Raw genomic sequence first — 26,978 nt, forward strand, 5'->3', positions numbered from 1 at the left:
CAGAAGTGGTATGTTCGGGTCATTCCCAGAGGAAAATTTTGCCGCTCACAATAGCCTTTTCTTTGTCTTATCAGAAATAAATCAGCTTCTTATTTAGAGACTACCAAACTGTCATCTGTTTCTCCTAAAACTCCTCTTGGTTCTTTTGCTGTGCTCATAGGCTTCTCAGAGGTTTCTCAGCTCTGAGAACAGATAAAATACACAGAGTTGAGACTTGAATTTGATCACTGAGACAAATTTCTGAAATTGTGCCGGCTTATCTATAGGCCAATCAAGTTTTCTTTTGGGTCATATTGTTACCTCAAGAGCTGAGTATTTCAGATAAACAGAGATTACTGCATTGAGAAAGGAAAAAGAGCATTTTAAGACTTTAAATCAGGTTCGAGTTGAGACAAGTAGAAGGCTATTTTTCAGAAGCTGAATTTAAGAAGTACTAGAAAATGGTCAAAACCTCATTGATGTTATATTGAGCTGGAGAATATATAGGCTGGACAAAGAAGAGATCTTATTTTGAATTTTTCTTCCCCCAAGGTAATTTGTTCACGCACCGTAAATACCATAAATTCTTCCTTTAACATCAGGTTGTGTTACTGATGTACTAACTGTCTAACCAGCGTCTTGAATCTGTCCTGCTGGTCTTCCAGTTTCCCTTTTTGAATGACGAATACAGACTTCTGCCGCCTGCTGGTATGGAAAGTAACTGTGTCTCACACAGGCACAGAACGTACATGCTAGTGAGTTGTAGGCTGCAATCTTTGCAAAGTTTAAGTGCAGCTTTTTGGCTGAGACACAGGCAATGTGAGGCAAAGCAACAGTCAGCTTTCGTTGTCACTAGTTCTTTGATGTTGGTTGGTGTATCTAGACCTTGACACTATTATGCTACCACTTTAGCTTCCTAACCCCACTTCTGGCTTTAGCTCTGAATGTAAACTCAGGTAATTTCGAACAACAAACAACTTATGCTGTCGATTTCTCTCAAAAAGACAGTCTCCATATTGTCTGCACAAGCTGACAGTGTAAAGCTATTTATTTCCCTTCCTACAGGGTTTATTTGTCACCAGCACTTGGCGCAACAAAAGAAAAAAAAATCAAGAAAGAAGGCTGTTTATTGTAACGACGGAGAGCAGGGCAGAAGAGGCATGGTCTGGCATCTGCTCACTATTCACCCTTTGGCACGTTCTCACTGTTATCACTGTTCACACACACACACACACACACACACACACACACACACACACACACATGCACACACTCATATTCTCCAAATCAGTCTCCCCTCATCGGTGAAATTGCTTTCAAGGGAAGGGTAAAGATAAATAATGTTTCGCTGTGTTCATTCTATGGCGAAAAATAAAGTGAAGCCAGAAGGTGGCCAGCGTTGTGTTTCCATTGACTCTCAACTAGAAAGTGGCGAGATGGCATGCTATCCCATCACGGGGCGATAAGAGCGGGAGAAAATTCAATTACATCTCAGTGAAATGTGAAAGATTTTTCTTCCAGAGTGAGAGCCCGTCCACGCCTGTGTGGACCTTCACGTTTTATCTTCTCTCTGACACTGGTCCTCTCTGGAGGTGATGTGGGCTGTTAGAGAGCGACCAGTCTGGTCGGCAATGTCAGAGCAGGTCTATCTCAGAACTGGCGTAGTGTGGTGCTACTGTAGAGGCAAACTAATGGTGCGTTTTATGGTTACCAAATGTGGGGAGAGAGTGAAATCAAAAAGAGAAGGACACCTGGTCTGCGATAATAAGTCTGACTTCAACACTTTATGTCCTTTAAGGTCAAAACTCTGTAAGGAGAAGCTACATTAACTTTAAATGATCGCGAGTCACTGACACTGTTTTTGTTCAAGGTTTCTGAAGGCGTCTTCATCTTGAAGGTTTCTGCATGGTTCTGTTCAACATAAAAGTGCAAAAAAAAAAATTTCCAGACTGGCACCGCTGGGTCTGTTTTAACAAGTAACTCATTTTGACCACCCATCACCTCTTCAAAACAAGGCTTGAACTGATGGGGAATGACACAGCTTGACATGCACACTGCAAAGATGACTCACACACACACACAGTGGAAGTCATGGAAACGACTGCACACAGCGCGCGAAAGCGTGACCGAGTAAAAAGGGATGCTCTCTGAGACATTTCCTTTCATCAGCATTCAGGCGTCTGACGGTGGGCCATTTGTTTTAGTGAAATGAGGAAACATAAAAAAAAGCAGTAGAGATATTTCCCTTCTATAAGTCCTTCTTTTGAACAAATCCTCCTCATTTTTAATACTGACCACACTTGAAACAGAAAAAGATTTCATACTTAAGGAACAGTGTGTATGATTTAGCGGGATTTAATGGAATCTAGCAATGAAGACTGCAGATTGCAGCCAGCTGAAACTTCTCCAGGTTAGAATTCCTGCAGTGTTCATTGTTTAGGAGGTTTTTACTGTGAGGTCTCCTTTTCTCCAAAACAAATACACCAGGTGATTAAAAGCTGTAAAAACACTGCATAAAGCAGTTTCACGTTACAAATGAGTGTTTCTCCAATGCTTTGTGGCATGTCGCAGATAGGCTACTAGCCCAGCACCTGCTAATGTGTGCACACTTTTTTCTCTGATAACTTAAGATCCAGACGTTCAGGAGGTTTTTATCGAGAGTCAGGTTATCCACACAGATCTCTTCCTCTCCAAAACAAACGGACCTGGTAATTTAAACGGTCAATAACATGGAATAAAGCAATTTCATGTTAAAAAATCTGGGTTTTTCTGACAGTGCTTGACACGAAGGGGCTGCTAGCTACAATGGGCAATGCAAAAACAGGAAGGGCCCTATCTAGAGCCAGTGATTGGTTCGTCCGTTCAGGGCTACTGTCTTTGAGGGTTCTTTCAGACCTGAGTTGTCTTGCTTTGTCCGAATCAGGGACTAATTTTATTACAAAGTTGTATAATTGCCTAGAATTGGTTTGCGTTCTCACGGCAGCATTTACAAGTGGACCAGATCAAATGCCTAGCAAGAGAAAACTTCTCTTGATTGGTCAGAATTCAGGAAGTAAACTATACAGTTTGAAAACGAGGCGCGGCTCCAAGAAAACAATGTTTTGATGCATTGGATGTGCTGAATGTGCATATTAAGGCAGTACAGGAGGAGGTGCACATTAATAATCCTCCAGGACTGTAACATGCTCATGTTTAACCCAAACAATGTGTCATGTGACTGCAGTTGGTTCAGACCCAGGTCGGAACATGTTCTCACCACAAACAAACTGAGACCAGAGTTCGTTTGTAACCAGACCAAGACCACCTCTTCAAGACGGTCTCTGTCCGATTGTTTTGGTGTGCACCCGAATGCGACTGCTGTGTCCACACCTGCCCAAACAAACTGCACTTAAGGGGCAAACGCACTTGAGTTCCTTTGAACCAAACCAAACAGGGCTGGTGTAAAAGAAAACATTATCAGGAATCAGGACCAAAACCCCCTCACCACAAAAAAAAAAAAAAATCTTCCCGTCTGCAGCTGGTCTCATGGCTCCCGACTCCCGCTGACAATGACTCTTATCGTCACACCTTCCTGACATCATGTGTTACATTAACGCACATCCTAACTATCACACCTCTTGCACATGTTCTTGCACCTTATACTGTGAAGTTTTACATCCCCTAGAAAATAATTTGCACATTCCTGCACAACTGAATTTTGCACTTACAATTCCTTGTAAGAGCAAAGTCACTAGGCATTATGGAATTGCTGATTCTTATTCTGAAACATGGCAGTGCAACATGGTGGAATCTGTGGACGAGAACCTGCTCTCTATGTAGATATAAACAGCTCATTCTAAGGTTAAAAAACCCCAAAGAAAACATACTCTTAATATTTTTTCCATTTCTGCCGATAAATCCCCCTAAATCCAACACACTGGACCTTTAAGGAAGGTGCTATGTCTTTCTACCCGATAGAAACATGTACACATCATTAAATCTCCCTCTCCAAACCTCAGCCCATGCTCCTTCCTCTCTCCCATCACTCCCCTTCACTCTCTTCCTCGTCATCCCCGTCTCTCATTAAAGTGAGCCAGGCGACAGCAGCGTCAGGTCGCCTTGTCAGCAGTTTTTCGTATCCTCCTCCACCTCCTCCTCTCCACTCATTTCCCTGTTGATCTACCGTTGCAAGGCTGTCGGCGAACTGTCAGGACAAGGACTCTACCCGGTGATGTACGCTGAACCTGACAGTGTCACCCACCCACGCCCGGGACACCTAATGTCCCTTCACAGGGAACAGTAGGGAACAACCTGTACCTGTTAGATCGCAACCTGGTTCAGTGCGTGCATGACTGGGCGGTGAGACATGGGTAGGATATACATGCAGCCCTGTTTTTCTCTGCAAATACCTGTCTGTTTGTGCATCTGTCACTCTCTCTGGCTCCCGCAGTTATTTATTTATGTCGTACTTGCTTGTGGTGTGGATTAAGTTAGACACACAAGGATGATCTGGCACCAACAGGAAACCCAGATGTACAATATGGCACCTAGCAGCGCAAAGGCAACACACAGACATAGCTGTGTTTGAGATTCAGCCATCAAAGATTTGACATACCAGCTGGAAAACTGTTATGAAGTCCATATTTTTGAATATGCAACCCCAGGATTTTTTGCGGTGTTTTATACTGCAGGCACCCCACCTTGCCTGAGATATACTCAGACAACAATAATATTTTTATATAATAGAACATTTGGCTCAATAATAAGGATGTCCTGACTTTAATATGATTAAATATGTAGCTGACACATTAAAAGATGTCACCTTCTTAATCTGGCACATTTAATTTTTCATAAGCTACTTGATCCAAATACTGGAGGTACTTGTTCAACATCATATGCTTAAGTTATTTATATAACATGAATACAAGTTTAACTGGGATAGTGCAACTCCTGAAACTGACATGGATCAATCAGCTACAGAGACAACGTATCACTCAGTTGAATTCATTGGGACGACACAAATATTCACAGCTGTATGTACACCAACTTGCTGAAAGAAGAAAACCACAGAACAGATACGCTTAATCATTGCCTTTTTATCATTTCAAATGTTATCACTCGATTTAATTGTTCCCGGGGCGTCTTTGCTGCTGTCCCACATGGAAGGGCAGGGAGGTTTGCTCTCATTGCCTCAGGCTTTCATTGTCTGCACATGGAAGGACAGAGGACAGACCACCAAATATAATACTGCAAATGGAAATAAAGTTTCCTTTGACTACAGTGCTCCTGACAGAATTGGCGTTATTAGTGGTTATTAGCCTTGCAGGTATGAGTTAGAAGCATCCTGTTCCAGCTAGGTACAGAGCGCTGTTATCAGCCCATGAAATACATGTTATCAGTTATCATTCAGAGCAGTTTCACTCTCACTTTTGTTAGGTTTAGGCGCCAATACCATGTTCATAGGTTTAGAAAAAGCAAAGGTTGGGATGAATTAAGTACGTTCGTTATGGAACGTAACATAAGCCACAAACTTAAGTACATGAGTTAAAATAAATACGATGACTCTTGGTTTCACGAGGAACACAAACCCTGGTCTCTTGCCTGAAAATCCTGTGCTTGTTTGACCCATCCACCGCCCCACCATAAGTACTACGGCCACTGGAGGTCACCTGCTAAGAATAAACACAGCCATTTAATGGGCTGATAATAGCATTCTCAACCTGCTAATAGTTGTAGCAGGACCTTCTAGCGAATATCTACGAGGCTGATAACAACCGATAACTCCCATTCAATCAAGTGATAACATTTAAAGCACTGTACTCACAGAAATAACGTTGAGATTGATTAGAATTAATTTGTCCATCACTTTGTACTTTTACTTTGCAGTAATGAAATAGAGCGCCATGTCCAAATGAAAAAGTGGGAAATTAGGAGTGAAAAAACGCTAATGCTCCCTCCAAATGGTGCCTAACTCCCCCGTTCCCTGACGCCATATGCTGCTGTGTGTATTTTATGAACAAAATTCTGAATTGTATCTGTTTTTTCTCAAAACTTGTACTTTAAATGAGCCAGGTCATACTGGTCACCGTCACCCACTCCAAGTGATTGACTACTTTTCATTTCACTGCGCTTGTCTCAAGTGTGTATGCATGCACTGCTCTGCACACCCCGCCCGTCTCTGTGTGTATAAGATATTTATCTTGTGAGCGCTGACTCGTGGTAATAATGAATATGATGCTGATTTAGACTTGCAGCAGGATGAGTTTTGGTTGCAGAGTGGATGTTTGGTATTGTTTCATCTGTATGTTTATGTGTACATACGCTTGTCCTGTTGTTTGTGTGTTGAGTGTTACTGCCGGATCAGAGGGGCTTCTCTGAACATTTCAATATGAGCGTGTTCAACATGCATGTAGATGTGTTGCTGTGAGGTGTCGGGCTGAAAACATGTTCTATAACCTGACTCAAAGGAGATGGCATCGCCACTCATCTATCCTGAAATCACCTGCTGCTGTACACCAGTGATACAGGCCCATGTCTGTTTTAATGCATATGCCCCTCAACCCATCTACATGTATTGAAATTATGACCCCCTCCCCTCGCTCAGTTTCGTTTCACGGTCCATGAACTGAGGTAAAAAATAAGATAACCCACTCAGCAACATTTTAGTGAAAAATCCATCCTCCACAGGGACGAGCTTAGAGGCTATCTTAAAGGTTACCCAGTGTATCACTGCCTGTTTACTCTCACTGGTGTGGGAGAGGACATCATTTTCTGTGATTCACATTCAGCATATGAAAGAAAATGTCGCAAATTGAGGGTGGTGAGAGCACTTACCACCTCTGCTAGCCAATTAACTGATTGGAAATCCTGAAACCCCGATAATGACAGTACTCCAGCTTAAAGTGATTCACACATGATAAAGACGTGTATAATTTGGATTTAAAAGGTCAGCCAGATGCCTCACAAGCTCTCTTTACCTGCCGTGCACTGCAGATTGAAGCAGATTGTTACTTCTTCCCTCTACTTGAACTCACAGGAGATTTACAGCTCACGCTCTGCCCTCTGTGCTACCTCTGGAGCTGATGGGTAGGGCAGCTGAGGTCACCAGATTGCCTCCGTTTGGGGCATTTGGCTCTTAGTTTAGTTTCCACAATGAGGCGTGCTGCGACACATTAGCGCTGGCTGACATGACGTGGACTGTGTGGGTGAAAGGGATGGTCGTTGGCCTCAAATTTTAAAACTGCAGTCATTGACATTTTTGCAGTGACTAGGTGGAAGGACAGAGGATGAAAATATGGGCTGACGGCCAAAAGCAGAAAGGTCAGGACAAAATGTGCAGCCAGCGTGTGGACAGACAGATGTCTCCGACTGCCAGGACTTGTGTCTCTCATTAGCACCCCCTGCTGTCCAGAGGGAGGTTATTTTGTCCATCTGTGGGAGCTGCAGGCGATTCAGACAGAGGGACACACAAGGAAGCACAAACACACTCATCCCAGGGCGTTCTGCTCTTTTTCCTTGGCTCACACTCTCTCCTGCATACACAAACACTCACCACGCGCAGGGGACATTTTATCGCAGCGCGGTCAGGCAGGAGTTGCGCTATTGACTGGCCTGCAGAATGGGACTATGGGTATTCTGGGACCCCTGAGATGATGGAGACTAATAAGATGGCAGACCATTAAAGATGGACGGAGACAGGAACAATGGAGGGGAAAGGGAGAGCATTAATACTACCTTGGCACATTGTGAACTTGCAGGTGTGTGTGTGTGAGGGAAGGAGTGAGATGGCGAGAAATAGAAGGATGCTTATTGTAGGTCAATGAGGCTATATATTACACTGAGTTTGAAGTCTTTATTATCTGAAATCGCATGAGCCGGTTGTATCCACAGCATTCATCTAAGCCGCCGGCAAATCAAAAGATCTGTATTCAGGCCGGGAACAAAGGAGAGCCATAATCAGAAAAGAACTTCAGCTCGTAATGATCACCTCATTCTTCTCTGAAAAATGGAAAACATTACCGAAAAATGTACATTTATTGTTTTATTTTGTGCGGAGACTCCGCAAGCTCATAATGGTTATGACTGCATCGTAAGCCTTCCTGCATATTTCAGTGGATATTACGGCGGTGGCTGTGCCTCCAGGGACAAGTGAGTGGAAATGACCAAAACCATTGTTTAACATGGTGCAGTAAGAGATAAAAAGAATGATCAGAAATCCCACATAGTGAAAGGGAAACTGCATGCAATAGGCGTTTTTTATTTTTTCAGCCCTACTGCCTCTGCAGAATATCAGAATCATTGTGCTGTATTTATGATTTTGTCATTATTTCCTGCAGCATATTGCAGTGGGTATGATGGCAGAAGCTGTGCCTCCAGGGGCAAGGCAGTCAGTTAAATGAGCAAAACCATTGTTTAATGTGGTGCAGTGTAAATGATCAGAAAAACTGCATACGTTCGAAATCTTGTGCCTCGCGTTTCTTCAGTTCCTCCCTGCAGAAAATCTGAATCATAGTGCTATACTTACTTTAAAGTGTCATCCTGGTCTCACTCCTAATTCGTCAACTACCAATGTTTGGTCAGTGACCCCTGGCATCAGAAACCGATGCACTGAGGCACCCTTTCGCAGCAGTATGAGACGCACCAGGAGGCAGCATTTTTTACATTCTGAGCAACTGCCGTGGTATAAAGAGGGAGAAAGTCCTGCATAAGTGGGTTGGAGGGGAGATGGTTAGGTCAAACAAACCCGGACTTTAACCCAGGAGGATTCTTGGTTGGTTTTGAAAAGTAATGGTATGCATTTAACTGGACATGTCTCTGGCAGCACAGTGATGCTGTGGTTAGCATTGTCACCTCACAGAAAGAGGGTTCCTGGTTTGAACTTGGGGTGGGGAGCCTTTCTGTGTGGAGTTTGCATGTTCTCCCTGTGTCAGCGTGTGTTTTCTCCATGTACTCCAGCTTCCTCCCACAGCCCAAAGACATGCAGGTTAACTGGTGACTCTAAATTGTCTGTAGGTGTGAACGTGAGTGTGACTGGTTGTCTGTCTCTATGTGTCAGCCCCGTGATAGTCTGGTGACCTGTCCAGGGTGTACCCTGCCTCTCATCCAGTGTCAGCTGGGATAGGCTCCAGCCCCCCCGCGACCCCTTATAGGATTAGCGGTTACAGAAAATGAATGCATGTACATTTCTTGTGAAAATTGAAGTTTATTTTGAAACACCCCAGTCTCACTCCCAACTTGTCAAATACTCTCTGCGTCAGACATCGGCGCACAGAGGCCCCATTTAGCAACAGTATGAGACACACCATGTGGCAGCTGCTCCGGAGAGCTGCTGTAGTATAACAAGCCAGAGAGTCCACATAGGGCAGGTGAATGGGTCAAACAAGCTCTGGACTTTAATCCAGGAGATGACTGTTGGTGTCCCATGTAAAACCAAAAGTCAACTGAATTATTTAAATAACAATGTAGTGTGCTAGTATGTGTAGCATGCTACGCTAACAACGTATGTCATGTAATATTACATCATGTTAGTGACAAATATATTTGTTTTAAGCCCAACCATGATGTTTTTTTCTGCTGCTCTTTAGTCCCTCCCCTCTCTGTGTCTATGACAAAAAATTCAGTGGAAATGAGTAACAGTTATTTTTTAACATTTTATTTTCAATTTTTCATCATTGTCGACCTGAAGTGACTCTCACATTCTCCAGTAGTGAAAATGTGTAGCCGAGCTGGCATCAATATTACACAACTTTGGGCTGAGAATATGTGGGAAATATAGTGTCCATAGCAGAAATATTTCCAACTTGTACTACTGGAATTACAAAAAGTATGAAATATATTAGTTGAACAGCAAGATTCAGAGGAGACGGATGCTGAGATATCTTGAATTTAGCCCCTCATATAGTTTAAGCTCAATCCTACATTTCCCATGATGCAGCCTCCTTGCAGGCTACAAACCAAAATCTTTTACATTCCACCAAACCCACTTTGGAACACAGACTTTCTGTTGTAAGTTTGTGGCCGAGATGACCCAGATGATAGTGACATCATTAGGCATTATTTCCTTGAATTCGTGCAGAACAACAGAGACACTAAGCACAGGCCGAGCAGCACTCCTCGTGACTAGCAAACTCACTTTGCTGTGTAAAATTGGCAGACCGTCCCTTTAAAATTCTTATTATCATACATTACTATCAACAGTTTTGATTCTGCCTTTGAAAGCAATTTGTGTGTGTAGAAGAAGATCTAAGTAGCAGGCCCTGACATTTCTACAGAGGCTGAAACTTAAAAGACTGCTGATTCTGAGACACACACAAGAGATGCCGCAGCAAAGTCATCAAAATGTTGTGCTTTTATTAAATCTCCTCTGTAATAAAACCCTCCGCTTGCTTCACAATGGTGAGATAAGCTGCAGAACGGAGAGAGAAGAGGAGGAGAAGCTCTCAGATCTCAACATTTAACGCTTGCCACTGTGCCACTGTTCTCCTAAAGAGAGGGCTGACGTGACACCGGGCAGGAATGCGGCACGGCGACACGTGAAGCCGGTGGTCTTCTGTATGTATGGAGTGTCGGTCTCATCCACATGCATCAAAAACAGTGAATGACATCTGTGATCGTGCAGTTGAGCGTGAGCAGATTCGGTATCACTGTTCTGTGGTTAAGTGTCTCGCACAAAGCACGCCTTAGGGTGAAAATAAATTAGTCGGAGCATCACTTTAATTAGAAATTACTCGGCACACTCACACTCTTTAAAAGCTCATTTCATTCATTCACAATGCTGCTGAGTGCTGATTTCAATTTTCAGTTGAATTTAGGCTACTCGGTCCCCAGAGGACGCGTTTAAAGAGGAATAAGCTAGAACAAAAACCAACAGCTGAATGGACGGACCCCTGAGGAGAGTGACACATGAGTGCTCCTCTGATTGGCTAAGAGACAAACCCTTGGAGCCAATAGGAGCATGACAACAGAGAAAAAAAAAACAGGGAAATAAAACACAAGGCGTGCTGATGGGGCTGCGAGTTTCACAACAACGGAGGACAAAAACAAATGCACAGACACTCAGACACGCCTCACTCCTGACAGACAGTCTCTGGATGTTTCGCCGTATCTTCCTGCTGTGCCCTCTGTTCCCATGACAACAGAACAGCAAGCCGGCAAGGTCACTTTGTCCAGCTGAGGCAGCATGATAGCATGCAACAGAGACGGAGAGACAGAGGGAGATGAGGACAAATATTAAATTACAGGGTGAAGAGGTGAGGGGAATTTGGCGAACTGTGATTGAAGATACCACATGTGTGAAATTTAATTTGCGGATCCACAGGTGAGACTAATGCCGGATGTCTGCAGGTGTGAGGACAAAAGCAGACGTGAGCCTGCACTCTAAGTTCGGCCTGAACAGTGTGAACGTGTGTGTGTGTGTGTGTGTGTGTGTGTGTGTGCATGGCCGCCGCACACTTCAAAGGCAAGTCCTGACTAAAAAAAGCTTCAGGCACACTTTCCCGACATGCCCCTGAACGTCCTCCAACAGAACAGATCAATCATTCCATCAGTTCCTCCGTCTGTCTCAATGCATCATGGTTCCTGTAGTCCTCCCCAACAGACAGGACCTCTATTTGTCTCGGTTGCTGCCCAAAGTGACAAAGCATTTCCAGCTGTGTCCTTATTCATCCCACGTCACCTTTCCATTTGGCAGACAGCATGACTCCACTAATTAGTGCAGTTTATTATTAATTCCAGTGATTAATTAGAGAAAAAGGTGTCCTGGCGAGATGACACAGCTGTCTACTGGTGCCACGAGCAGAGGTGAATTAATTTCCTGCAGAAACACCATCATTCTACACACTGTGATCTCCTCAAGGTCTCAGCTTCATCTTAAGCACTGGTGGCATTGATGTTTTCAAGGCCGTAGCCACGGAGACAAAAAAAAAAAAAAATCAGACTTTGAAAACTAATTTCCTTTCAAATTCATTGATTTATCTTAGCAAGTACAGCTATATAGTCTCCTACAGGGATACGTAATACACGAAAGCTACTGATGTCTAGATAAATATACATGCGGCGCAACATAAATGACACTTTACTGAGAGTTCACATGAGCTATACCATAATAAAGACATTAAAGTTAGTTGAATACACCCTTGCAGACTGTTCTCTCTTGTGCACTGTTTGTGTGTTTTCCTACAAAAACTGATGCAGCAAAATTCGTACATATCCCACGTAATCATGAGCGAGTAATTCCTGTATAACCCACGTATTTGGGTGGGTCTCAAAACACTGACTTTGGGGCGACCTCTAGTTCACTTGTTAGGGTGGGCCCCCCATGGAGTCTGAGCCCTCTGCCCGGGTTCTCTCCTCTCTCCTCCATGTTTCCTATCCATCTGAGCTGTCCTCTCAATACAAGGAAAAAAAATTGCCCCAAAATTTAAAAAAAAAAAAAAAAAAAACCAACAACAACAGGACTTTCACCAGGAAGCTGGTGTGAACTTTGAATCATTTTAAGGTACGTCGTCACCTTGATTCTTTACCTCAACCTAACCACAGCAATTTTACATTACATACATAGCACTTACAAAACAGACCAAAATGTTTGTTTCCCCTCCAATTAATGACTTTTTACCATATTATCATTTTTCCACAATTACAGTTCCAGCACAAAATGACACAGGCCTACTGACGTCGCTAATGTTACTTGTCATATATGTCCTGGCTGAAGTGAAGTGGTATGGTGCTACATTAATAAGTTTCCCATAAACAACTAATGCAAACATCAACAGGTCTGAACGTTATGCAAAGCTAGCGACTGGAATATGCTATTGGCTGTTTGCTCGCTAATGTGTGAAATGTATGGTAGCTAACGGTCTGATGGGAATTTAATATAATATTGCAAAAATAAAACCATTCATAAAATTATCATTTTCAAATCACTTTATAAAAATATCACAATCAATAGTAGTCTACATCTCACTCATACTACATTTGAGTTCTACATCGTATGTGCGTAGCCCTCTAATGGGCTTCACTGGTTAGAGAGCTACGCAAATACTCATAGAACTGGAGTTACATCAAGGTAACTACTATTTGTAGTTCATATGTGCGTAGCCCTCTAACCAGTAGTGAAGCCATTAGAGGGCTAGGCACATAGTCAAAGAACTGGAGTTACATCCAGGTAGCTACTATTTGTATTTCATATGTGCATAGCCCTCTAACCAATAGTGAAGCCCATTAGAGGACTACGCACATACTCATAGAACTGGAGTTACATCCAGGTAACTACTACTTTTTCACCTTTTAATGGGCTACTGTTAATTTAAAAATAATTAAATAGAGAGACAGTACAGTGTTTGACTTGATTTTACTCGGCAACGCCATTTGGACTAACCACAACTGCAGTACACTGTAATACTGGAACCTGTAGTAGTAATAAGCTTACTTGTGTCATGACTACATTTGCTAATGATTATTTGGGACAGTGATGCATGGTTACCTGTGCTTGCATATACTTTTTCTTACTTATTCATATGTCTTATCAGTATACTGGGGGGGAGACATTTTGAGTATATGTGAATATTGACCTTGGACGTTTTATTCATGTACATGATCAAGGACGTTTTTTGAGCAGCAGATAAAATCACAACACAAGCCTCCTAACTGAGATCTGGCAATGACCCAAATGTGTTGTCCTTCTTTTTACATTGCTGTAAAGTCATATGCTTCACCAGATGCAGTGTGTAATCCTGCCTTTCCTCTACTTCAGCATTCTTTATAGCCTATCATAAAGGATAAGGTTGTAAATTTTAATTACACTGAGGGTTAAAAAGTGCAGATCGCCTCTAATTTATTCTGATCTGATGAGTCTTACCCACAAATCCTACTTTTAGATTTTGAAAGAGCAGTTTTACAATCCATCACTAAACTTCATAAATTTAATTTGATTGTCTCGTGTTCATTAAGATTCTCCGAAAAGAAAGAAGGAGGTTCATGAACCTGATAACTAATTTCCTCTCTGACAAGGTAAATCATTGTGGCAGATTGCGTGAGCTAATTAGCATAGCATACCTCATTAAGGTGTTGGTGTGTGTGCGTATATGTGTGTGTGCAAGTCGTTTGTTAGGAACGCAGCAGGAGGACTAATTTAAAAAGGCTTTTAGATGGTGAGCAAGATGTCGGTCTTTCTGTGCACACGGCGAGCTGGTGGGGAAAGCAGTCCGTTTGGCAGCTGAATCGCCGACAGGCTCGAGTATCATGCCAAAAATATGTGCTGTCACCTGCCAAAGGCTGGCCAGTCAGTTTATATTTAACTCTGTGACCAAAAGAGTGTTTACCATCCTGTCAGCTCCGTCATTGTGTGGATGACTCAGCCACGAAAGAAAACTCTCACTTACTTGAACAATTTACTTAAATTAATTTTGTGAAGTATGTAAACACAGCATATTGTGTTTGTCTGTGTGTCAGTCTGTCTGCTAACAAGTTCAGCTAAGCTAAATTTAAACTGCAAGCAGGACAACTCAGCACAGTTGTTTTATGTAAATTGTGATATATTGCAGAACATATTGGCACTCGCCTGAGACAGAGAAGGCTTTGATTAAAGAGTTCTGCAAGACATTATTCTTTGTGTCTGAGATGCTATTCCAGAAATGTGCTGATGTTTGTTGTCATTGTTTACACAATTTCACCATGTGGCACTAGCTTCTAACTCACACACACATACGCCAATTTATCTAAATTTAGCCAGATGCAGATTCTATGTAAGAGAAGCTGTTAAGATGTTGTCAGAATAGTTGTACAAGTGACAGCATTTAAGGTCCATGGTGTAGGATTTAGCGGCATCTATATAACTATGGATTTATTTGTTTAATCCCCTGAAACTAAGAATCATGTTTTTATATCAACTTGATGCTAATTTTCACATTGCATTACTTGTGCAAGATTGAACACTAAAATATTTAATATTTCGCTTCATACATGTGTGAAACTGCTAAATCAAAGATTGAACTGCGGCTGATACGTCCTCAGCATTATGCACCCCAGAGGGAGCTCAATGCTGATCGGCTAACATGGCATGAATTGGTCGCTGAAGTTCCGATTTTTCAACTCTCACAAAGAAGCTTGTGACTTAAAGTCACACTACTCTCTTTGTTCGCGCCGCTTAATCTGCGTATTTCGTGACATTCGCATCGCATCGTTCGCACTGTCTGGTCCGAACTTACTCACACCAGCTTGAATGCTAGAATATTTTGTGTTGACTCGCTTCATACGTGCGTGAAATTCCTGCATCAATAAATGAATGTCCACCAGTACATCCTCTGTGTCATACATCCCTGGAGGATCTCAATGCTGATTGGCTATGGCAGCATGACTTGGTCACGCAAATAAGCGTATGACGTGAAATCGCATTACCCAAATTGTTCACGCCACGTAATTTGTGTATTTCGCGTCATTTGCATTGCATCCATCACACTGCCTGGCAGATATTTGTGTCTAATCGAGGCTTTACATCGACTTTACCTGTAATACACCCGCAAAAATTGTTTTAGTCGCATCTGGTGTGAACACAACATTAGAATGAACCCCTCAGATCTAGACAGGGATCAGGACCTCTTCCATGAAGGCTGCAATGTTGTTCAAAGAAAGCCCGAAGCGGACAAATCAAACTGGCTTTAGAGAGGGCCTTTCACTTTGTTACGTTACCTCAAGGCCACCTTGTTCTTGTAGACGCTTAAAAAGGGGTCAGAGAGCGGAGAGGTTTTCAGTTGGCTGCAATCTGCAACCTCACCACGAGATGACACTTATCCTACACACTGGCCCTTTCACAAAATACTGAATAAATAACTGCAACAGCAATTTAGACCTGTAGAGGTAACCCGGAAGAGGCTAGCCGGTTGCAATCCGCAATCCCCACCGCCATATGCAACCAAGTTCCCCCAAATCTCACACACACCTCCCTTAAACTGGCAAAATTCCAGTTTGCCAAAATGTTTTGTCATTTTGCATGAAACTAAATCAAAATAGATGTTTTCGTCATAACGTATGCATCAAGATGTGAGAATTTCCACAAAGGCAACATGTATCAGACAAAGGCTGCAAGACCTGAGATTTAAAGCATCAGTGTGGACTTAAACTGATGTTAGATTCAGGCAGATATGTGGGTGTCTAGTAATTACAGAGTGGACACAATGTCAGACTGAAAATAGAAAGAGAGTTAAACAACTTCGCCCAGATTAACATCAGCAGGTCCAAAGTGCTGCTGCTGTTACTTTTCTCACTAAAAGGGTCTTTGCAAATGACTTGTTTCCTCATGACTACGCACCTCACAGGGCGAGTTGGTGAACTGCTGTCTGATGAGCTCGTCACCAACTTGCAGAGATTCTTTATTTTCTCTCATCCGTTGTGTTTACTCCCCCCTGTCACAGCGTCCACCAGCTCACAATACTCATTCTGTTGTCTGCTGTGTTTTCCCTGCCTGCCACCAACTCTCTTTTAGGTTCAAGCCATTATACCCTTTGCATTTTGTTCGGCAATGTAATTTCATTAATTAAAAAAAATGGCTGACGAGGGAATATAAAGCTGTCCCATCTAACAAGCTTGCTGACAGTTAGTTAAATGACTAAACAAAATTAAAGTGAATGAGCAACACAGCTAATAAGCTACAATGGCTTGGACTCTGTGGTTCTCGATCCCCTCAAAGGTCAGCGCTGTCAAGACGGCTTGCTATTGGTCATTGACTTTTACCCCACAGGCGAATCTACTCATTGCAGCAATTCCATGGACATAAATTGAAACAGCCAATTTTAAATGCTGGTGTGATCATGCCTTAAAGGTGGCACAGGTTGGACTGGAAGTTGGTGTCGAAGTAGAACTGCAGATCTGATGATATAGATATGCAGCAGTGTGTGCTTTGTTTTATTTTCAGACAGGATTAAATTTGGGCACAATAAATAATTAAAAACACCATCTTGACCAGCACCCTTGTTCAAAATTATCTCAAATATAGCTTGACATTTTGTTGGAAATATAGACCTTTTTGCTGTTAGTAAACAGTATGACATTTTTGGTGGGCGGGGCTTAGCTGGAGGCAAAACAGTTCGCCACAGACATTAGCTAACACTGGCTAGCAAGTTCTGTTGGCTTGTTTTAGACAATAGAGGAAGATTATGGTGCATTCAGAAATATTCATTCTGAGTGCCGGAGCGTACTCTGGCACAAACTCGACCGTGCGTAAATTTGTTTGTTTTGCTCTCGAAGCTAACGTTAGCAAATGCGCTAAAAAGTTAGCGTTACACAGAAATTCAATATTCCTCTTAATACCTCCCCAGTTTCTGATTAGGTGGACATGATAACACTTAAAACACATAACGTTATTCATCCCTACAACAGGAATAACCTAATACGAAGTGCTGGTATTCTTTTTTTTTTGATGATCGCCTCCGTCCAGTCCTTTGGTCTTATTGCATTTAACCATAACTGTCTTCATTTTTGTTATGGCGGCTGTTATGTGATAAAATTTAAGTTTTGTGCTATGACTCCTTCTATTCTGGCTCCCAATAACACAACAAGACGACATTTAAAGACTCCTATGTAGCCTACAGCACTGTGGTGGAGGGTCGTGTTTTGCCTCCAGCTAACAAACTGACGTCTTTGTGATGTCGGCCTTTAAAGGGTCTATAGAATGTAGCCCTTTTTCTGTATTACACTATTTATATAATGGTAGTTCTGATACTGATTTGCATTTACCCAAGGGCATAGGTTTTGTTTCAACACATGGGGGGAGTGGACACATATGAAGCAGGGGATACTCTGCGCATCAGATACTTATTTCCTGCATTTTGTCAAAATAAATCTACTCTGCAAATGGGGCCCATGTTATAAATATTTAGAGGGGCGTGTCCCCTGTATCCTACCCGAAATCCCAACCTATGCATTTACCTGTAGACTATTTACAAAATAATTGCTCTGTTTGAAAAGTAGCATCACTAGTACCTTATATATTCGGTCCATATGGCAGTAGTGTGCCCTTTGTCCGGGGCGCTTGTGTTGTCCCGTGCTCTATCAGAGCCAGACATTACACCAGGGACCTTCTAAGTTTTAAGTGACAACTCTAACCATCCTTAGCCAACAATTTATTGGCCTCTTTACCGGACAAGAGAGCTGAGAAAGCAGCTGCACTGTCACTGATTTGCTGGAAGATGCTCCCTCTCACACTGTTTAAACTGACACTTGCACTTGTTTACTGTACACATCAGTTTTGTTGACAGAACAACACTGCAGTTATCGCCATTTGCAATAACAACTATGTTTCTGGAGTGGGAGATCATAGGCGACAGTGTCGCTGTAACACTTGAGAAATTACTTGGATGTGATCCCGAGCACTTGAGTAAACTTCACACAGTGGCATCAAACTGTGAACATAAATTTGTGCTACGGAAGTGTTATCGAGAGCAAGCAGATTCTGTTCCTTGCAGCGTTTTCCTCCTTGTATACCCAGTTTGGTACTTGGAAACTCTGGCAGTCAGTTTCAGAGATTTCATGAATGAGTGTGTATGAATAAGCATTTGTATGTTAATCCTAAGGACCTAATCACAATGTTTGTCTACAATAACTTCCAGGTAGAAAACCCTTGCATCACCTACATGTAATGAAACAGCGCTGAGCAAACGCTGCCTTAACTTAGTTTTGTGTTGTTGTTCTTTTCAACATCAGTTTAAGTGGATGCCATTTTCAGAATATTTTCACCACTTCACCTTGCTGTCAGACAGCAATTTCCGACAGGAAAATTGAAGCCGTTATTCTAAAGCTATCGAACTCCATTAACAAAAACAGCCATTTTACTCAGCAGTATGTAGGAGCACTGGTCTAACTCTGCCTCAATAGACCTTTTTCACAGCAGACATTTTGCCTCATCATTGTAGGAAAAGCACAGGTGTATTAAATGGCATCAATGATGGCTGCATTCCACTCATGACAGGCTTTGACATTGTGCATGCTGGCACACTGGAATAGCTTACTGGGACACTAATTGGAACTCAGCCACTGTTAATGCTATCAGTTTCACCTGTGCTTTTCCTCCGATGACTAGTCAAAATGTCTGCTGTGAAAAAGGTCTATTGGTTTAACTCTTTGAAACCTGGAGTGACATCACTTTTCTTGTGCTGCTTTCAGAAACCTTTCACTAGTATTTAAACCTTTGAACCCCGAGCAAATTGGTGCGATTTCTTTTAGAAACATGGGAAAAGGGCAATGAGCAACTTGGTAAGAAATGTCCCACAAATTGCAAAAAAAATACTATAAAAATAAAAAATACAAAACTTTGGAAAATGAATTAATCAATAATAGATTTTGATTTTTTTTAAAACTAGGGAAGAAAGAAAAAAACAATTTACTATTATTATTATTTATAATTATTATTAACATTTCAAAATTATGTTACATAATTGTTGTAATTTTTAAGCACTCTTTCAAGGTCATTTCCATGTTTTTAACTTTGTGTCTTTATTTTTTTTCTAATTTTCTTGTTTTTAATGTTCTCTTCTTAATAATTTCTTGCTAATTTATTGGGTAATTTCTTCTTTCTTCTCAAAGAAATCATGCAAATTTGCTCAAGTTTCAAACGATTAAATTGTAAGGTGAAGTGGTGGAAATATGTAGCATACACTCATACTGATATAGATTTTGTTTTTAGATTGGTAAAATATGTTTACATTCTCAGCTGACCACCAACGTCCTTAGGTGTTGATATTTGGTTGAATTTAGATTGCGATGCCGAGTGACCAAAATTCAATGTCTGGACAATGTTGAATGTCAATTTGATGTAGAATGCAGATGATGTTAATGTTTTGTTGGTTTCAAGTTGCCCAACCCAACATCTGCAAAACATTATAATATTAACATCTACAAAACCCAAAATTCTAACGTCATTGGACATTTAAGATATTGTTAACTTGAATTTCATTCCAACCTAAATTTAACGTCTGTCCAATCTAAAAGATATTGACGTCCAGTGCCAGCTGGGTTAGCTTCCATGCCAATAAATTTGGTTTATCAAAGACGTTAGCAAAGCAACACAGTGCAAAAATAAGCATAGCAGAAACGTCAGCTAGATGTGTCCACCATGTTTAACTATATATCTCAAAAGGTAACAGTTAGGACATAAAATGACAACAGAAATAAACAAGTTTGCTGATTTCGCATATATCCACAGTTCAAATCAATTGCCAGTTGTGTAACCAGAAGTGACTGTTGTTAGCGGGACGTTACGGTGATTGGATCTATGATTAAAATACTCAGTTCAACTATTGTACTCTTGTTGACCCTAAAGATTGGAGGGGCTTTGTTTTATTCAAAAAGCCGACTCTTGTAAACACACAAAAACACACAGCAGCAGTTTAAACAGTAACAATCATACCTGCAGCTTGTCCACCAGGCATCTTCCTGAGTGTCATTATTTATAGCTCTTCTGCTGTGCCATTCTCCATGCTAGAATATTCTAATAATGCTTCCCTTCCATTTATTAGGTTTCTGGGGCCCTGTGTGTTGACCACAGCAGTTCTCAGTTTTGCTGCAGAGCAGAAAGTTAAACCTAAGTTCCCCTACGGAACTGTAAAAGTAACAACAAACTCCTGCGTGCAGTTTTAGCACACTGCAGCAGAAGATGGCTCACACTGCTAATTGAAAGGCTGCGGCCATCCCGCCCAATCAGCCCCTTCCATGACTGATTATAGATCTGACTTGGTGACCCTGATTCAAATCCCCTGTCGTCCCTAAAACCTCAGGTGCCTCCTTAAAGCCTGACAAGAGTGACCAGACTGTCAGGGTGAGTTTCCAAAACTCCGTAGGGTCCTCATTATATGTGACAGTGGGATTCTCAATTCTCTCTTCAGTTCACAACTCTCTACTTTCTGCTCATTTAAATGATCCCACATACACCGAGTGATTACCTGCTTGTTTTCGGCTTCCTAACTGATCAGGTAAAGCTCCCCAGGTGGAGACAGATACAAACCAAGAGCAAGTATGGCTTCAAATTAGCACAATGAGTTCTTGTAGAGGCTCATGCCGGTGCCCTTTTCTGAGCTGACTCAGAGGCTTGAATGTCTCTCATTAGAAAGAGCGGCGCAAATGAAATATCAATGATTGCACTTTGTCTGTCAGGTTCAGTGTGTGCAATAAGATTTCATTACATCCTGAAGTGGAGGCAGTGCACAAAGAGGCAATGAGTCGTCCTTTTTATGTTAATCAGACCTTGTTTGGTGGCGAGCGGATCCCCTCAATCATACAGGACAACCGAATTCACTCACTTTTATTTTTATATTTTGTAGATTTAGCAGGGTTTATGTTATCTGGGCCTGACTGCAGCAGTTTGCGTCAAAAATCCCACTCCTTTTTCTCTGAGTTTTAACTCCATAAAATATAAAAACACACAATACACACATTTTTAAATTCAGCACATTATTTTCTGTCATGAATATAACACTACAATGCCAGATGTTCGTATTAAACATGGCCAGTGTCAAATAATGAGGTAAATGTATGTAAAAGTGATCCCTGTGAGCAAAAACCTTCAGACCATTCTGGATTCTCTACTTTTTTCTACTTTGGCAACAAGCTGATGTCAGCTCACGAAAGATTTATTTAATATTCATCTGCTCCAGGCACACTACTGAGTGCTTACATTACATAGCCTGCACTGCTACATGTAGCTGCATGCTAATGTTAGGGAATCATGTCATCTTGGTTGCTGACATTGTTAATTTCTCTCCAATTTCGGATCATACTCCTGTTGAAACAAGAATATTGGTGATTTTAACAGGAGGAAGTAGCACTAAACTGTGTTACAGTCATTTCATAGCTGCAAGTACACTGCTACATGTAGCTACATGCTAACGTCAGGGAAACCTGTAATCTCGGTTACTAATGTTGTTATATCTCTCTGATTGCGGATCATGTTCCTGCTAGAGCATGTGGAATTGTGTTTCGAAGCTTTTGTTGGGAAATGAACATAATAGGTTGTCTTTCTTCAAATAATCCAGTGATGGAGTGATAGTTATCTGTACATCCATTGGTGCAGTGCAAACAGTTACTGCTAATAGCTAATTTGGCATACCTTTAACCATGCCAATTTGTCAAAATGTGGCATGGTCCAAAAAAAAAAAAAACAAACAAACAAAAAAAAACAAAGAAAGAAAAGAAAAACGATGCTCAAGTTTTAGACCACAGCACAACTCAATGAATCTGTGGCAGTTGACAACGTTCTGGCTCCTGTTTTTATCCCCCTAACCTTTACAGAAACTGTAGATCCACAAGTGAGAGAAAATTAGAGCATTATTATTCACAAAATACAAGTAGGCTACTGCAAATTAATGTCTGACAATATATGACAAATTACTGTTCTATGTTTTGTTTTTTTGCCTCTATAAGGCTTAGAACTTCCAGTCAGTATGGTATCTATATTCCTGAAACAAAGACATTCTCCCCAATGCATTCATATACAGATAAATAAATAAATAACAAGCAAACAAAACAAAACAAAATGAGGATTCAGAGGGTTTAAGTGATGTGAGTCTTTGGCCAGTCTTTCATTAGGGATCTTCCTGCTGATCTGGTGTTGTGCACAGTGTCGTGTGTTTTCCTGGAGTATGTAAATTATCTAACATACGCTGTGTGTATCTTCGTGACACACTGGCATACACACACGTACATTAACACACACACACACACACACACACACAGATAGACAGGGAGCTATGTTCTGATCACTGCCAAGCCAAAGCATGCAACATGATAAGAACTTTTTTTTTTTTTTTCACATGAACACAGATGCATTACATGTGTCAACAAGAAGGCTCACCAGTTTCCAACATGGGAAAGATCCTACAGTACACACATCAATGCATTATGGTTGTTTTTTTTTTTTTACATTGCATAGTTACACTTTTTGTTACATGGTAATATTCATACATGACTCTTTCAAACTTAACGTGACCACAGTGGAGAGACAAGCCCGAATGAAGTGAACATGAGTGACAATGGATGCAATGAGGTGTGGGTGCCATGTGGAGTTATGTCGCTGTGATGTGATGTGGTGATGCCACGTGAGTAAATGACCAACAAATCACTGACAACAATGCGGAAATACAGAAATCAACAGAATACAGCTTTCGAAAAAGAGATAAGACGCAACAAGAACAACAACAAAAAAAAAAGACAAAACCACAAGCTGCTTTCTGTCTCGGCCCCAGAGAGTCCTGCTTTGAAGTGGTTTGCTTCAGAGATTGGCGAGGGGGTTGTTTTCAGGATATGAAGGGGGTGTCAAGTTAGCAAGGACCCTTCTGTTGTGCACTTTGTTTGTCCCTTTTGCTAATGGTCCCTAAGCACAAAGCAATCCCAAAACACAACAGCACCAAATGACTTCGATCTAGCAAAGTTCAAGCTGTTGAACTTGATCGATTCTTGTCTTTTTATTTTCTACCTTTCCAATTTCCCCTCCAGCTTTGATTTTATGAAAGTCACTCCTGTTCAGTTTTAACAACTGCCTCTGGAATTTTTATGTACTGAATGGAGGCATGGAGTGACAACAGATACTTGGGTTTTGAGTCAGTCAGTGTCTGACAATTTATCGGAAACACCTTAATAGAGCTCTTTCCGCTGTTTAAAGGTTCTGTATGTAACTTTCAGAAAATCCTTGTTATTTGTAATACCGCTATCTGAGGCCATTACGTGAACTCAGTCAGCATTCTGTTGCTAGCGCTCTGGTACACATACAGTAGCTGTGAATAAACACCTGAGCATCCGCCGGGACATTGACAAACCAAACACAAGAACATGATATCATGTTGACAGAAGGCTGGAAAATAAATTTAAATCATTTTTACAATAACATACCAATCTGCAATGTTTCTGTATTTCATTTGCTATTTTGCCAAGTTAGCTAGCTAGTAATTTGTCCATGTTAGCAAGCAAGCTAACGTTAGTTGACAACAGCCAGCTAAACCCACAATATTACAATATATTTCACATATCAGTGCTTCCTCTAACGTTAAAATTTCTTGTCAGCGCTGGAAGGGAACTGAAATCAGTTCATCTTTGCTCCTTGTGTGTCTAGCATTCCACCCTTTTGTTTCCCTGTGTCCTTCTCTTGTTTTTTTTGGCCCCATCCCTATTAGATTTGTTTGCCTCCACTGATAGACCGTCTGTGTACCGGACCTATTTGACCAGTAAAGACTGTGTTATTTCATTCGACTTGTTTTCAGAGTCATGCATTTGAGTCCACTCTCACCTGGCTCACCGCTTGTTACAGCAAACCATAGATGTACAATAATTCCCATACTGAATGCCAAGATGACGCCTATTCACTCCAGTGAAACTGCTCACCTGGCGCATACGCGACAAAACATTTCTAGCCTCTGGGTATACTTTCGTGGTATGTGGCCCACTAAATATACGCAGTAGTGTTTCTCTTGCTGGCCCAACCCACGAATTCTTGCAGTTTTACAGACGTCTCTTTTACAGTGGTGGACTATGGAGAAAATGCTTCTGCGGGCCAGGTGGGATTTTTTACCAATACCCCGAGACGAGCAAGGCTAAAACGCTTTCCTGGGGGACTGGTGCAAACCCCAGTCCGGGGTGTCACAGTAGCCTGGTGGTCAGTGGAAACAGCAAAGTTTACTGATCCAGCGGTCAAGAGGGCAGTCCGGGATCAGACCCCTGGCACTGTGGCTGAATTCAAGTTACTACAGAGTGCCCTGCGAAGGTCCTTCTTCACTGGGCCGCCATTGTAAAATTACATAACAGAAATAGCATGTGTTGACTCTTGTGTTGTGGTGGGTACTAATCGTTTGTTGACGTTAGCGGACTCCATTTCTTAGCTAACGGAGCTGAAGAGAGGCAAGGCACTTCCGAACACACATGACGCCACATCCTTTGGATTTTACAGTAAAAATCTGGCCTGATTCCTTCACATTGTGTCAGTCCACATGGTAGAGGCAACGGAAAAAATCAGGGACGGTCTCAGTTTTTAAGTTATGTTCCAAGCTCTTCACCCATATGCAATAAAAACTGATTAATACTGGTAAAGATACATACAGAACCTTTTAAAGTGGCAAACAAAGCCAATAATAAGAGTTCACTTGTCTCCCTTCCCTCCTACACTTCTCTGTCCTTCAGCCTATCTGTGTGCTTGATTTAATACATCACAGTCCTCTGAAGTGTTTAAAGTGTGATTCTGCCTGTGCATGTTGGACTGCAGCCTTCTGCCACTTATTATTTCCGGCACCGTGGGGGCTATGATTCGCCATCAATATGCGTTTGCTTATCTGCTATTTTCTGCCAAGCTCATACAAAGCAGCAAAACAGTCCTGTGAAACTGGCAGTCCACAAAAAACAAACCATTTTCGGGCGGATGGCTTAATTGCTACTGATGCCTTGGCCAGATGAATGCCTTAATTTTCGGCGAAACTCTGGTGGGAGAGTGCACTTCGTTAAATAAAAGCAGCAGGCAAACAATTTTTTTTGTGCTGTCAATTCTGCTTGAAAGGGGCGAGATAATACCTTGTCAAAGGCGACTATTATTTCTTTTTGTACTTGCTTATCTAATTCTATATTTTCCAGTCGGTCCATTCAACACTAAATATTAATTATCATACCCCTCAAAGTTGTCGTACAGCAGCCAATTATTAGCTGGTCTGTTTTTCCTATTCCCCAGGACAGAGCTTTTAAATTGTCTGACTTCAGAAACTTTGATTGAAATACAAAAAACTTTTTGGAGTGTTGGGTTTCCAGCTGGAAGCATCAGCTCTATCACTGTCATGTGCCAATCTGACATAAAAAGATAACAGCATTATCATCCGGCTTTCCTTGCTAAACTCAATGTAATACTTTTCAAATTATTCAATTATCAGACAGACTGCTTCACCAAGGACTTGTCCAGGAAATGGGATCTTGATTTATTTGAGTTGGATTTTACTACTGTGTGGGTTTATCTCAGTCGTCTGACAAATACTGACAAATAACAAATCCTCAGTGTCTCTAGACGTGGTCAGGAAAAAAATCTTGCAGCCTCAACAAGACCCAAAACCCAAGCTGATGTGACTGACTCATTGTGATCACGGAGGGGCAGAATTTCAGATAGTTTCCGGAAGAATCTGAAGCCTTTATAACCACTTCAACTTAGAAAACACTGCTGGGGTAGTTGTGTTGCCTAAAGTAGCTACTGCAGCACCGCTACTAACAGGATGCATGATACGTGGCTGCAATTAAATATACAGAAAACAAAACTTAAAATTATTCAAAGTAAATAAAGAAGTAAAAAAAACAAAAATATTTGTGCAGATGTTTCAAGGATGCAGTCGTCTTACCTGGGGACACAGGCAGTAGAGGTCTCCCCCTCGGGGGCCTCTGGGGCGGGGCAGCAGAACTGGTGAAGCACTGTTTGGTTGCTGTGTGAAGAAGAGGAGAAACAGGAATTAATATAAAAGATCAAAATGGATGTCATACTAAAAGTTTAATTCTTTCTTGTGGTGTTCAGCCTGGTTTCACCTCCAGAGCCTGAAAATATTCCACTTCAGAAGAGTTTAGTGTCTGCCTGAGAAGCACCGGACTTTCCACCAACTCCAATGTAAACCCACCTGGGTCATTATTATGCACTCAAAGCAACAGACATAGTTTGTGAAGAATGTGAAAGTGGGTGAAAGTTAGGGTGAACGGGTGGTGAATAGGTCCAACAAACACCCAACTTTAGCCCAGGCGAGCAGTGTTTGACACCATCAAACAACATTGGTTGCTGTGTTTGTGCCACTCAAACCCAGATGTCTTTTCCTAACTGTAACCAAGGAGTTCTGATGCCTTAACTTTACCGATAACCCCTTACGTGAGTTGCTTCATGTGAACAACATAAACCACAGTCTCTTCCTAATCATAGCCAAGTAGTTTTGTTGCCTAAATAGGACTTGGACCCAGGAAAGTGGTGGTTGAGACCAACGACCAAGTGGCGTTTGTGCCACTCAAAGCAGAGTGGTTTTTTTTTTATCAAAATCCAC

At 41.6% G+C, this 26,978-nt stretch overlaps 1 protein-coding gene across 3 annotated transcripts in view; it reads right to left on the bottom strand.

Moving 5' to 3' along the window:
* Positions 1–26,978, bottom strand: part of iqsec3a (IQ motif and Sec7 domain ArfGEF 3a) — a 172,675-nt gene that overhangs the window by 112,057 nt on the left and 33,640 nt on the right. For all 3 annotated transcript variants that reach the window (XM_049566223.1, XM_049566225.1, XM_049566224.1), the window contains exon 2: positions 26,298–26,378. In XM_049566223.1, coding sequence (XP_049422180.1) covers positions 26,298–26,378 — 81 coding nt within the window. The remainder of the gene's footprint in view (positions 1–26,297; positions 26,379–26,978) is intronic.

Source organism: Epinephelus fuscoguttatus, linkage group LG22 (genome assembly GCF_011397635.1).
Source record: "Epinephelus fuscoguttatus linkage group LG22, E.fuscoguttatus.final_Chr_v1".
Taxonomy (NCBI): domain Eukaryota; kingdom Metazoa; phylum Chordata; class Actinopteri; order Perciformes; family Serranidae; genus Epinephelus; species Epinephelus fuscoguttatus.